Below are 13,462 nucleotides of genomic sequence, written 5' to 3' on the forward strand. Positions count from 1 at the left end.
AAACCCCTCCGCCTTTGCGGGATGCACGGGGGATATGGTCACTAGTGTCACCAGGAAGAGAGGCCTCATTTAACACAGTAAATTCATCAGGCTTAAGCCATGTTTCAGTCATGCCAATCACATCAAGATTATGGTCAGTGATTAGTTAATTGACTATAACTGCCTTGGAAGTGAGGGATCTAATATTAAGTAGCCTTATTTTGAGATGTGAGATATCGCAACCTTTCAATAATGACAGGAATGGAGGTCTTTTTTCCAGTGAGATTGCTAAAGCGAACAACCTAGATCGAGACACAGACACGTTCTCAATGGGGATAGCTGAACTGACTACACTGACTATGCTAGTGGCAGGCTCCACTAAGCTGGCAGGCTGGCTGACAGCCTGCTGCCTGTCTCATTGTGGAGCTAGAGGAGTTAGACAGGGCTCTATGTTCATAGATAAGATGAAAGCACCCCTCCGGCTAGGATAGAGTCCGTTATTCCTCAGCAGGCCAGGCTTGGTCCTGTTTGTGGATGAGTCCCGGAAATCTTTTGAGAGGGGCAAAAAAACAGTTTTCAACCAACAATTGACTTGTGAGACTCTGCTGCAGAGCTCATCACTCCACCTAACTGGGAGGGGGCCAGAGACAATTACTCGATGCCGACACATCTTTCTAGCTAATTTATACGCTGTAGCTATGTTGTGCTTTGTGACCTCTCACTGTTTTATCCGAACATCATTGGTGTCGACGTGGATAACAATATCCCTATACTCTCTACACTCTCCAGTTCTAGACTTAGCCAGCACCTTCTTCAGATTAGCCTTAACGCCAGTAGCCCTGCCACCTGGTGAACAGTGTATGATTGCTGGATGATTATTTTAAGTCTAATACTGCAGGTAATGGAGTCGCCAATCACTCTTTTTTTTTTCTCAAATTGTCACAGCTAATGGTGAGAGGCTTCGGTGGCACAGTCCCTGTAACGGGTGGAGGAGAGATCAGAGAAGGCTCGGCCTCTGACTCCGACTTGTTGCTTAATGGGGAGAACTGGTTGAAAGTTTCTGTCGACTGAATGAGTGACACCGGTAGAGCATGCCGACAGCATTTAATTCCAGAAGCCTTGAGAAAATTGTCTGGCTGCGGGGACTGTGCAAGGGGAATTATACTACTATCTGCACTTACTGGTGGCACAGATGCTGTTTCATCCTTTCCTACACTAAAATGACCCTTGCCTAACGATTGCATCTCAAGCTGGGCTCGCAGCACGGCTATCCTGACGTGCAGCTACTGGTTGCCATAGACGAGCAGCTACTAATAGCTAGCTGGTGGCTATCTCTCCTTGTATTTATCCTGAAGTTGTTTGTATGTGTAACGATTCTCGTCTTCTTCTGATGAGGAGTAGCAAGGATCGGACCAAAATGCAGCGTGGTATGTATCCATAATGATTTAATGATTTAATGAATACAAAAGAACAAGCGAATCAACATGAAAACCGAAACAGTCCCGAATGGTGCAAACACTGAGACAGAAAAATAAACACCCACAACTAAAAAGTGAAACCAGGCTACCTAAGTATGATTCTCAATCAGGGACAACGATTGACAGCTGCCTCTGATTGAGAACCATACCTGGCCGAACACAGAAAATCCCAAATTATAGAAAAAAAGAACATAGACAACCCACCCAACTCACGCCCTGACCATACTAAAACAAAAGACATAATAAAATGACTAAGGTCAGAACGTGACAGTATGATTCTTTGTGAGCGCTGTTCAGATGAACTTTTAAGTTGGTTGGGTTTTCCCTTTTATCTCTGTTCCACACGCTGCCATCTCCTGACACTACATTTGCTTTTGCTACTCAAAACAATCCCATACAGCACTTTTCCTTTGTTCACACCTATGGTTCACATTTGGAGCTTGCCCTCGGATGTCTTCCCTGTTAGCTACGGATGGCTAGTGATAGTGATGCACAAGCCTATTTCAACCATTGCCATTTGCTGGCAGCATTTACCCGTCAGATTCAGTAGCTTGAAAACCCCATTCGATTGTTGCCCGATGGAGGAAAGAAAACGAAAACTAAACAATTTATGATGCTTTTCATTTTATTTTGCAGTCAAAGACAATAGTTTCAGTATATTTTTTTAATTTTTGTAAATGTTTTTATTCAGTATTTTATTTCATTTATTAAATTGTTTATCCAAATTGCATTTTTATCTTAGTATCAGTTTTTGTTGACTGTAATAACCTTGAATCGACGGATGAATATCAAGAATTTAAATGACCATTGAGTAAACTCTGAGATCCTAGACTGTACCTTTAAGAATCCTCTTACAATTATGGCAGTATCATTCATGTTTAATAATGACTCTTAAGAGAGAACACAATGTCTACTCCCGTTTTATTGACAATAAACAACAAAAGCATCACTCAACATATATGAACAACCACTAACTCAAAGTTACAGTTGACAGAAACAACTCATCTTTACAAAAAATGTGACTTTGCCATAAAGAGTGTTCAGTTGGATGTTGGCACTATGGAGTATCATTGTTGGTTTCAGTTCTTCTGGATTTCACACATTCTTTTGGAGCACACCGAGGGAAAGCTGTTTCCACAGTTTATATCATTCCAGCGATATTCATCTTAAAAGGAAACACAGCACAGAAATGACCTCTCAAATAATCTCAGGTGTTCACACAACAATAGAATAGTGTGTTTGCGGTGTGTGTGTGTGTCAGCTTTATTTGATGAATGGATCAGTGAATGATACTGGGCCTACTGTACCTCCCCAGTTGATCACTATACATGGCTCTCTGCCACCGCTATTATTGGGATCTCCTTTCTTCCAGTTCTGGTAATCAAATTCAGAGCCGTCACTCCAAAACCATAGTCTGTCCTGTGGTGAAGAAGTGTGGTCTCAGTATCCCATGTTATCATTATAATAGTATGCCGATAGATACTGCAGTGACCTTTTTGTTGTTGTTGAGTACATCTATAAGATCTTGCAAACCGAGATCTGACTTTATCAGTGACCCTTGAGATATTGATTAGTTTACCAAAGATATTACTGATCTGTGAGTATACTCCACCTGAACAGCATCAAATCCTCCGATCCAGGGAGTTGAGAAACCGCCAGTCTTGCTCGCCACCACTTCCTGTAGAAATTGATACTCCGCAGAGCTGTGCACAGACGCCAGGTTTGCTCCAAGGGACACACAGTGGCGCTACAGTGAGAGGTAGACAGGGACAAAGACATTTCATAATGTAAGTATTAGTCAGTAGTCCAGTCTGTGATAACTTATCTTCTGGACTCTCACAATCAAATATTGTCCATCGCAATTAATGCTCCTTTAAAAAAATGCTCTAGGAGATATTAGATTATCTCTGTCTTAACCAATGTCCTACAGGTTTCAATATACAGTGTAGGCCTTAATTAACATAAATATATTTATGAATATGCCACGCTTAAAGAAAATTCCAATGAAACAATAACTTTAAAGGGGAGGTTCAGTATTTTACATGACACATGTGGTGCTTATACAAATATTAGGCCAAATCAACTCTAAGGGTAACCTCAAACCAAATAAGCAAGTTGATTTCGATCGAACTTTCCCTTTAATTCACAGTAGAGAGTAACCATAATACCTCTGCTAGGGGCCATGACCTTGCAGTCTCGACGAACATGAAGCAGCGCGATCCAAATTGGAACCAGCCTGTGGGGCATTGGTTCCTGTTCTCTGCTGCCACTACTCCCTCCTCTTCCCCCTTAGCTCCTGGAAGAAGGACAGACGGGCAGGAATTCAAATGGACAAGTCATAGCAATGTTGTTCACAAACAACCGCCCCTGCACACAACTGTTATTCTGATTAGTAGAATCATCAACCTGTGAGAGGTGTCTACCTAGTAGTACTGCGGATTAATCTACTGACATAAGTTTCATGGACAGAGATTAAAAACTACAATTACCCAGATGCAAAGCCTGCTCAAAGTCCTGGAACAGTTCTAAAACTGGAACACAAAATAGAGTGAAGGTAGGGCCTCAGCGCCCGGACAACAAAAACTTCAACAAGCTGGAGTTCCAGGGATCGACAGGAAAGGAGTGTTTTGTAAAGAATGCTGTAAAGTGTGAACTAAAGTGTATATTCTTGGTTTGCTGTGTGTCCTACCTGTTGCTCCATTCAGAGCAACGGCAGCACAGAGCAGCAGAGATATGGTCAACATTGCCATGGTGGTGATGATGGTCTCCTATAAACAAGGTACTGGAACAATCAGAGGGCAATAATGCTAGAAACATCCAGAATTCTCTGAAAAACAGCATAACAGCAAATTAAACAGTTTATTACGTAATGTACATGAATTGAGGTCTTACCTGTTAATGTGAATCACTGGTAAGTTCTGCAGGTTCTGTTCATCTGGAGAAAGAGGAGCACTTTTACACTGTCAGCTACAAATAAATAGCAATTTCAAACAACTGTTAGCTGGTAATGGTGTTCCATAGAGCTGATTTGAGGCGTGTTCAAATTCCAGATATGAATGGCTTTTCATGGCAATGTCCTTTGGAATGTTTACCTATCGTGTGAGCTATTAAAGATTATAAAAAAAATTAATGGTTACCTAGTAAATGGTTTTCCATGGAACTAGTATCCTGTTGAATAAAGTTCAAATGCCATATTCATGATAATGTTATTGGGAATAGTGTTGCATCCAGAGTTGGGTTCAACTAAAATAGAAAGTCTTGACATCAAATAAAATCAAGTCAAATTTGATTGGTCACATGCACATATTTAGCAGATGTTATTGCGGGTGTAGTGAAATGCTTGTGGTCCTAGCTCCACCAGTACAGTAATAAAATAACAATTCACAATAATACACACAAATCTAAAAGTAAAAGAATGGATTCAAGAAATATCTAAATATTAGGACGAGCAATGTCAGCGTGGCAATGACTAAAATACAGTATATACATATGAAATGAGTGAAGCAGTATGTAAACATTATTAAAGTGACCAGTGATTCCATGTCTATGTACATAGGGCAGCAGCCTCTAAGGTGCAGGGTTGAGTAACCGGGTGGTGGCCTTGGGATGTGGTGGCCCTGTTCCCTGATTTAAGAGGTGACGACCACTCCACTCCACTACCATTGTCAACTCTCTCCTGACATGAACTGAAGCCACGTCTCATGTGCCCGCTGATCCACTGACAAATTGAATGTTTCCTCTCCAAGTACTGTGAGTACCCCTATCAGTTTTCTCTCATTCCTGTATGTAGAGTCAATCACAAACACAATCACATGATGACACATCAATGATTTTACTCCTTGCTTGGACTAACTCATTCTTAGCTCTTTTGTCTAACTGTTTTGTGTGTTGTGTTATTGTTTTTTGTCTTCCCAGTCAAACCCTGTCCTGCACTGGCCAAGCCTCTGAACACCTCAACTCACGCCTCATACCCTCATTCAATCACTGCTGTGATCCCTTCCCAACACTATGTAAGTAACTCATAATATTGTAATTTAAATGTCTTTATTAAACTCTTTAGGTTAAAATAATTAGTCTTTGATGATTTTTGAAACACACTTTGTCGTCTCCGTGCGTTCCGTGCCTATACCCTGGGTCTCCCATCCTCCTCAATTTTTCAAGTCCCCAGCCTCCACTGGCCCAGTAATATGGTCAAGTGCCACAAAAAGGAAAATTACAGTTGGCCCAGAACAAAGCAGCTGGTCCTTAAAGCTCACATTAATAATATGCATGTCAATCTCTCTTGGCGCAAAGAAGAGGAGAGATTGACTTCATCACTACTTGTATTTGTGAGAAGTATTGACATGTTGAAAGCACTAAGCTGTCTGTTTAAATGACTAGCACACAGCTCAGACACCCATGCATACCCCACAAGATATGCCACCAGAGGTCTCTTCACAGTCCCCAAGTCCAGAACAGACTACCCGAAACACACAGTACTATATAGAGCCATGACTACATGCAACTCTATTCCACATCAAGTAACTCATACAAGCAGTCAAATCAGCTAAAAAACAGTTAAAACTACACCTTATGGAACAGTGCGGGCTGTGAAGAGACACACACACAGGCACAGACACACGCATAAGCACACACACTCTACCACATAAGGATTTTGTATTGTAGATATGTTGCAGTAGAGTAGTGTGTAACAATGTGTTGTGAAATGTAATGTTTTATTGTATGTAATTGCCTTAATGTCGCTGGACACTTGGAAGAGTAGCTGCTGCCTTGGCATAATGAAATAATAAATACAAATACAAGGCATTGGTCAACCTCCATCGGATTTAGCATCCCCACGCCGGACGCACATTGAACACATGGGACATGCCAGAGGAGAAGATCCTACTCTTCGCAACTGACAACGGGGCGAACATGGTCAAGGCTATTACAGTATAGACAAGAGAATACCTGTGATCAACAACAACCAGAACTGGCCTTCGCTTTGAACGGTGCGGCAGAAATGTCTGAATCTGAGTCGGACACCAACGATTATTCTTATAAGGCTAGGCACCACAGCCTCATTTTTCTCCCCTTTACCAGTTGGATGTAGACACAAATATCATACTTTATTGTATTGCAATGTTTCTGAAATATATTTAAAAAAAATATGCAAATAAAGTAATATCTCGTTAAATATGTGCATATTGTCATTTCGCGCAAAACCATTTTTCTTGACACTGGATGAAGTCAAGTCTATATTTTGGTTTCATTTTGTTAAGACACTCCAGGACCGGACTTGTCCAGAGAAGATTGTGGAGAAATCCTTTTTTTCATCTTTCTATCTGTTAAATACTAAAGACTTGCACGTGAATAGCATTTTTGGTGCATTTCCCCGCCCCCCCAAAAAAATGATCTACAATACCCTCCAGGATACCTACAGCACTCGATGGCACAAGAAGGCCAAAAAGTTAATCAAGGACATCAACCACCCAAGCCACAGCCTGTTCACCCCGCTATCATCCAGAAGACGAGGTCAATACAGGTGCATCAAAGCAGGGACCGAGAGGCTGAAAAACAGCTTCTATCTCAAGGCCATCAGACTGTTAAATAGCCTTCACTAGCCGGCTACCACCCGGTTACTCAACCCTGCACCTTAGAGGCTGCTGCCCTATGTACATAGACATGGAATCACTGGTCACTTCAATAATGTTTACATACTGTTTTACTAATTTCATATGTATATACTGTATTTTAGTCAATGCCACTCATCCTAATATTTAGATATTTCTTGAATCCATTTTTTTACTTTTAGATTTGTGTGTATTATTGTGAATTGTTATTTTATTACTGTACTGGTGGAGGTAGGACCACAAGCATTTCACTACACCTGCAATTTGAACTTTATTCAACAGGATACTAGTTCCATGGAAAACCATTTACTAGGTAACCATTAATTTTTTTTATAATCTTTAATAGCTCACACGATAGGTAAACATTCCAAAGGACATTGCCATGAAAAGCCATTCATATCTGGAATTTGAACACGCCTGAAATCAGCTCTATGGAACACCATTACCAGCTAACAGTTGTTTGAAATGGCTATTTATTTGTAGCTGACAGTGTAAAAGTGCTCCTCTTTCTCCAGATGAACAGAACCTGCAGAACTTACCAGTGATTCACATTAACAGGTAAGACCTCAATTCATGTACATTACATAATAAACTGTTTAATTTGCCGTTATGCTGTTTTTCAGAGAATTCTGGATGTTTCTAGCATTATTGCCCTCTGATTGTTACAGTACCTTGTTTATAGGAGACCATCATCACCACCATGGCAATGTTGACCATATCTCTGCTGCTCTGTGCTGCCGTTGCTATGAATGGAGCAACAGGTAGGACAAGAATATACACTTTAGTTCACACTTTACAGCATTTTTTACAAAACACTAATTTCCTGTCGATCCCTGGAACTCCAGCTAGTTTAAGTTTTTGTTGTCCAGGTGCTGAGGCCCTACCTTCACATTTTTTTTGTGTACCAGTTCTTGTTTCAGAACCTTTGCTGGAGAAAAACACTGAGAAAAGTGTGTGCCTAGTTAGTTGCACTTGTATTGAATTTGGCCAGTACGATAGTAACTTTTTCACACTACTGAGTCGAGTCGAACTGCACTGGGCTGGCCTGGTTACGAATCCACCGTAGTTGCTGGGAAAGGCAATGTGAAAATAAAATATCTGAGCCAGCACATGACAGTTCGGGTCGGCAAAGGGTATAGAACAGTCCCATGAACTTTGCAAAGGCAGCGTTGATTTCATGTGTTTTCTTGTCTTTAACTGCATTCTCTATAGAGTCCCTTGAAAAGACAAATTACTTTGAGCAGGCTTTGCATCTGGGTAATTGTAGTTTTTAATCTCTGTCCATGAAACTTATGTCAGTAGATTAATCCGCAGTACTACTAGGTAGACACCTCTCACAGGTTGATGATTCTACTAATCAGAATAACAGTTGTGTGCAGGGGCGGTTGTTTGTGAACAACATTGCTATGACTTGTCCATTTGAATTCCTGCCTGTCTGTCCTTCCAGGAGCTAAGGGGGAAGATGAGAGAGTAGTGGCAGCAGAGAACAGGAACCAATGCCCCACAGGCTGGTTCCAATTTGGATCGCGCTGCTTCATGTTCGTCGAGACTGCAAGGTCATGGCCCCTAGCAGAGGTATTATGGTTACTCTCTACTGTGAATTAAAGGGAAAGTTCGTTCGAAATCAACTCGCTTATTTGGTTTGAGGTTACCCTTAGAGTTGATTTGGCCTAATATTTGTATAAGCACCACATGTGTCATGTAAAATACCGAACCTCCCCTTTAAAGTTATTGTTTCATTGGAATTTTTCTTTAAGCGTGGCATATTCATAAATATATTTATGTTAATTAAGGCCTACACTGTATATTGAAACCTGTAGGACATTGGTTAAGACAGAGATAATCTAATATCTCCTAGAGTATTTTTTTAAAGGAGCATTAATTGCGATGGACAATATTTGATTGTGAGAGTCCAGAAGATAAGTTATCACAGACTGGACTACTGACTAATACTTACATTATGAAATGTCTTTGTCCCTGTCTACCTCTCACTGTAGCGCCACTGTGTGTCCCTTGGAGCAAACCTGGCGTCTGTGCACAGCTCTGCGGAGTATCAATTTCTACAGGCAATTGCGGGGTGCAAGACTGGCGGTTTCTCAACTACCTGGATCGGAGGATTTGATGCTGTTCAGGTGGAGTATACTCACAGATCAGTAATATATTGGGTAAACTCATCAATATCTCAAGGGTCACTGATAAAGTCAGATCTCGGTTTGGAAGATCTTATAGATGTACTCAACAACAACAAAAAGGTCACTGCAGTATCTATCGGCATACTATTATAATGATAACATGGGATACTGAGACCACACTTCTTCACCACAGGACAGACTATGGTTTTGGAGTGACGGCTCTGAATTTGATTACCAGAACTGGAAGAAAGGAGAGCCCAATAATAGCGGTGGCAGAGAGCCATGTATAGTGATCAACTGGGGAGGTACAGTAGGCCCAGTATCATTCACTGATCCATTCATCAAATAAAGCTGACACACACACACACACACACACACACACACCGCAAACACACTATTCTATTGTTGTGTGAACACCTGAGATTATTTGAGAGGTCATTTCTGTGCCGTGTTTCCTTTTAAGATGAATATCGCTGGAACGATATGAACTGTGGAAACAGCTTTCCCTCGGTGTGCTCCAAAAGAATGTGTGAAATCCAGAAAAACTGAAACCAACAATGATCCTCCATAGTGCCAACATCCAACTGAACACTCTTTATGGTAAAGTCAAATATTCAGTAAAGATTATTTGTACTTGTTTTGTTGTTTATTGTCAATAAAACGGGAGTAGACATTGTGTTTTCTCTTTTGAGTCATTATTAAACATGAATGATACTGCCATAATTGTAAGAGGATTCTTAAATGTACAGTCTAGGATCTCAGAGTTTGTTCAAAGAATCATACAAACAATTTCAGTATAAATACCAGGTGAGATAGCCACCAGCTAGCTATTAGTAGCTGCACGTCAACCAGTAGCTGCACGTCAGGACAACCAACTTTAGCAGTTTGCATGAAAAGAGCAGAAACATAGCAACCATAGCAACCTCAAATGAGTTTGAAAAAAAGAGAAGAAGCACTGGTTAATTCATTCATCCAGTCTGAAAATTCCACGAGACTGCGATGAGCCAGCCTTCAGAAAATTCAACCGAACACTTGATACCAAATGTAAAACTCCTGCTGCTGTTAGAGCAAACGGCTTGATTGCTTCGCAAAACTATACCCCACCTCCATCAACCTCCATCAAGGAAATTGAGCAAGCTGAGGAGACTAAACTGCTCGGTGTAACCTTGGATTGTAAACTGTCGGGTCAAAACGTATTGATGCAAAGGTAGCTAAGATGGGCAGCGGTCTGTCCGTAATAAAGCGCTGCTCTGCTTTCTTGACAAGGCTATCAACAAAACAAGTCCTACAGGCCCTAGTTTTGTCACACCTGGACTACTGCCCAGTCCAGTGGAGGCTCTGCAGAAGAAGAATGAGAGGACCATCCTCCTCAGTCAAATTTAATTTTAAAAAAAAATAGTGAAATAATAAAGTTATCCTTTTTAGATTAAACTATACTAAATACATTCATATGTCAGCAAATAATTGATTAAAACACATTGTTTTGCAATGAAGGTCTATAGCAACAGTACTCTCTGGGGTAGCACCATGGTGTAGCCGGAGGACAGCTATCTTCTGTCCTCCTCTGGGTACATTGACTTCAATACAAAACCTAGGCGGCTCGTAGGCCTCAACCCCTTCAAGAGATATACATGGTAATTATGACCACTTCCGGAGGACGACCTCCATCCAGTCAAAGCTTTTGCAGTATGAACAGACATGCTGTTCATCCAATCATAGGATTAGAATTAGAGAATGAACCTAGTGTGTTGTATTTGGGTTGTGCCGAATACAGGAGATGGAAGAGGTAGATTATAAATTGTTTTCTTGGTTTTAGAACTTTATTTTTGTGTCCAGTTGGTTGAAATAAATTGCACTAACTGGTATCAAATGTATAGCTGGTTAACAGGGAGCCTTTCATCATGCAGCGTGCATTGCAGGACTTGCCTGCTTTTTGGAAAGTCTGAAACTTGGGCGAAAGGGGGGTACAGTGACCTGAAGTACATTGATCGTTAGGCTAAATGCCAAAACAAAATCATGGCGCATATAAATGCCCACATCAGATCTAAGCTGGGAAAAAGCTGAATCAATCATGACGAAGGTCTGCGTATTCAAACCTCGCAACACAACGGGAAAGTAAGAAGAAACAGGGATGTTGTCAAGCGGCATATCATAGCTGGAGTTCCAGGGATCGACAGGAAAGGAGTGTTTTGTAAAAAATGCTGTAAAGTGTGAACTAAAGTGTATATTCTTGGTTTGCTGTGTGTCCTACCTGTTGCTCCATTCAGAGCAAAGGCAGCACAGAGCAGCAGAGATATGGTCAACATTGCCATGGTGGTGTTGATGGTCTCCTAAAAACAAGGTACTAGAACAATCAGAGGGCAATAATGCTAGAAACATCCAGAATTCTCTGAAAAACAGCATAACGGCAAAGTAAACAGTTTATTTTGAAATGTACATGAATTGAGGTCTTACCTGTTAATGTGAATCACTGGTACGTTCTGCAGGTTCTGTTAATCTGGAGAAAGAGGAGCACTTTTACACTGTCAGCTACAAATAAATAGCAATTTCAAACAACTGTTAGCTGGTAATGGTGTTCCATAGAGCTGATTTCAGGCGTGTTCAAATTCCAGATATGAATGGCTTTTCATGGCAATGTCCTTTGGAATGTTTACCTATCGTGTGAGCTACAAAAGATTATCAATTTTAAAAAAATGATTAACTAGTATTGGTGTTCCATGGAACTACAGTAGTATTCTGTTGAACAAAGTTCAAATACCATGTTAATGGCAATGTTATTTGGAATGGTTTTGCATCCAGGGTTGGGGCCAACTAATATAGAAATCACTTATGAAGTGGAGATTTTACGTGGTATTCAATTTGAATTCCAACAAAAAATACATTAAAGGGGCAATCAAACAGTCGAAACAATAACAAAGCATCCTAACACTAACCTCAACCCTACCTTAACCCCTAACACCTAGCCTAGCTAATGTTAGCCACCTAGCTAATGTTAGCCACAAATAATAGGACCGATGAGTCAGAAGTATAACTTTTTTGGATGACATGGGTCCCATTATGTCTGGCGAAAACCAAACAGTGCATTCCACAGTGTCAACGGTCAAGCACGGTGGTGGTAGTGTGATGGTTGGCTTCCTCAGGACCTAGACGACTTAATAGAAGGAAGCATGAATTCTGCTCTGTGTCAGAGAATCTGATAAGAGAATGTCAGGCCAACAGTCTGTGAGCTGAAGCTAAAGCGCAGCTGGGTCATGCAGCAAGACAATGATCCAAAACACACAATCAAGTCTACATGAAAACGGCTAAAAAGCAACACATTTGAAGTTTTGGAATTGCCTAGTCCTAATTCCACTTGAGAGGTTGTGGCAGGACTTGAAATGAGCAGTTAATGCTTGAAAACCCACAAATGTCGCTGAGTTTAAGCAGTTCTGCATGTGAGAGACTGATCAACAACTACACAAAACGTTTGGTTGGAGTCATTGCAGCTAAAGGTGGCACAACCAGTTGAGTGTAAGGGGGCAATTACTTTTTCACACAGTGGCATTGGGTGTTGCATAACTTTGTTTATTAAATCAATTAAATAAGTATGTCATTGTTGTGTTATTTGTTCACTCAGGTTCCCTTTATCCAATATTAACTTTTGATTTGATAACATTCAGTATCAAAAGTATGCATAAGTAGAATTGCAAGACATTTGCTTTGCAACTGCACATTTCAATCTCAGCCTGATGTAAAACTCTAAAATTGCAGGAAATTTGTATTAAAACTGCAAATTCTCTCAGCCCCATGACAAAATGTGTAGAATTGCAGAAAATGTGCTTTAAAACGGCAAAACTATCACTGCGTCCAACAGGAGGACCTCAAAATAATTTGGTCGGCAAACGCACCATTGGCCACGGCCACCACCTAAGCCCCATTTTGATCCAGAATTTGAGTGTCCCAGATTTACATTTATGTCCACCCCTTCGTCGAGGTTGCAGCAAGAGTTGGTCCAAGTGGCTGCATAGCACGATTCCTAATAAACACTGTTCGATTGTTGGACCTCTGCACATGTGTAGTTGTTGACCAAAAACCACTAACTGATAATGAAATGGTACATAGGCAGAAATACACTGCCATTGGAGCTGCTGTCTTTTAACAATCAATACTTCTGGATTTGTAGGATATGTTTGTTCTTTTATCAAAAATGACCAAAAGGTGACATGTGAAAGTGATGTTTCAAACATGTTACTCAATCTGACACAATAACAACAAGGGCTCA

At 40.8% G+C, this 13,462-nt stretch overlaps 2 protein-coding genes across 6 annotated transcripts; one reads left to right on the top strand and one right to left on the bottom strand.

Moving 5' to 3' along the window:
• Positions 1-2,361: 2,361 nt before the first annotated feature.
• Positions 2,362-4,532, bottom strand: LOC110496207 (ladderlectin-like). 4 transcript variants are annotated; one of them, XM_036952759.1, is made up of 7 exons: positions 4,350-4,527; positions 4,147-4,225; positions 3,947-3,988; positions 3,626-3,753; positions 3,070-3,204; positions 2,765-2,876; positions 2,362-2,622 (listed from the first exon to the last, which is right to left on the bottom strand). In XM_036952759.1, the coding sequence occupies exons 2-7, from the start codon at positions 4,205-4,207 to the stop codon at positions 2,537-2,539; spliced, it is 564 nt and encodes a 187-aa protein (XP_036808654.1). In that variant the 5' UTR covers positions 4,208-4,225; positions 4,350-4,527; the 3' UTR covers positions 2,362-2,536. The 4 variants fall into 4 exon arrangements, with proteins under 4 accessions (XP_036808654.1, XP_036808655.1, XP_036808657.1 ...); XM_036952760.1 differs by having other exon boundaries at positions 4,147-4,239; positions 4,350-4,526; XM_036952762.1 differs by lacking the exon at positions 3,947-3,988 and having other exon boundaries at positions 4,147-4,239; positions 4,350-4,532.
• A 2,878-nt stretch (positions 4,533-7,410) lies between these two features.
• On the top strand, positions 7,411-9,877 carry LOC118941156 (ladderlectin-like). 2 transcript variants are annotated; one of them, XM_036952764.1, is made up of 6 exons: positions 7,411-7,627; positions 7,738-7,830; positions 8,517-8,644; positions 9,067-9,201; positions 9,395-9,506; positions 9,665-9,877. In XM_036952764.1, the coding sequence occupies exons 2-6, from the start codon at positions 7,770-7,772 to the stop codon at positions 9,748-9,750; spliced, it is 522 nt and encodes a 173-aa protein (XP_036808659.1). In that variant the 5' UTR covers positions 7,411-7,627; positions 7,738-7,769; the 3' UTR covers positions 9,751-9,877. The 2 variants fall into 2 exon arrangements, with proteins under 2 accessions (XP_036808659.1, XP_036808658.1); XM_036952763.1 differs by having other exon boundaries at positions 7,419-7,627; positions 7,752-7,830.
• Positions 9,878-13,462: the final 3,585 nt, after the last annotated feature.

The sequence above is a fragment of the Oncorhynchus mykiss genome, chromosome 18 (genome assembly GCF_013265735.2).
Source record: "Oncorhynchus mykiss isolate Arlee chromosome 18, USDA_OmykA_1.1, whole genome shotgun sequence".
Lineage (NCBI taxonomy): Eukaryota > Metazoa > Chordata > Actinopteri > Salmoniformes > Salmonidae > Oncorhynchus > Oncorhynchus mykiss.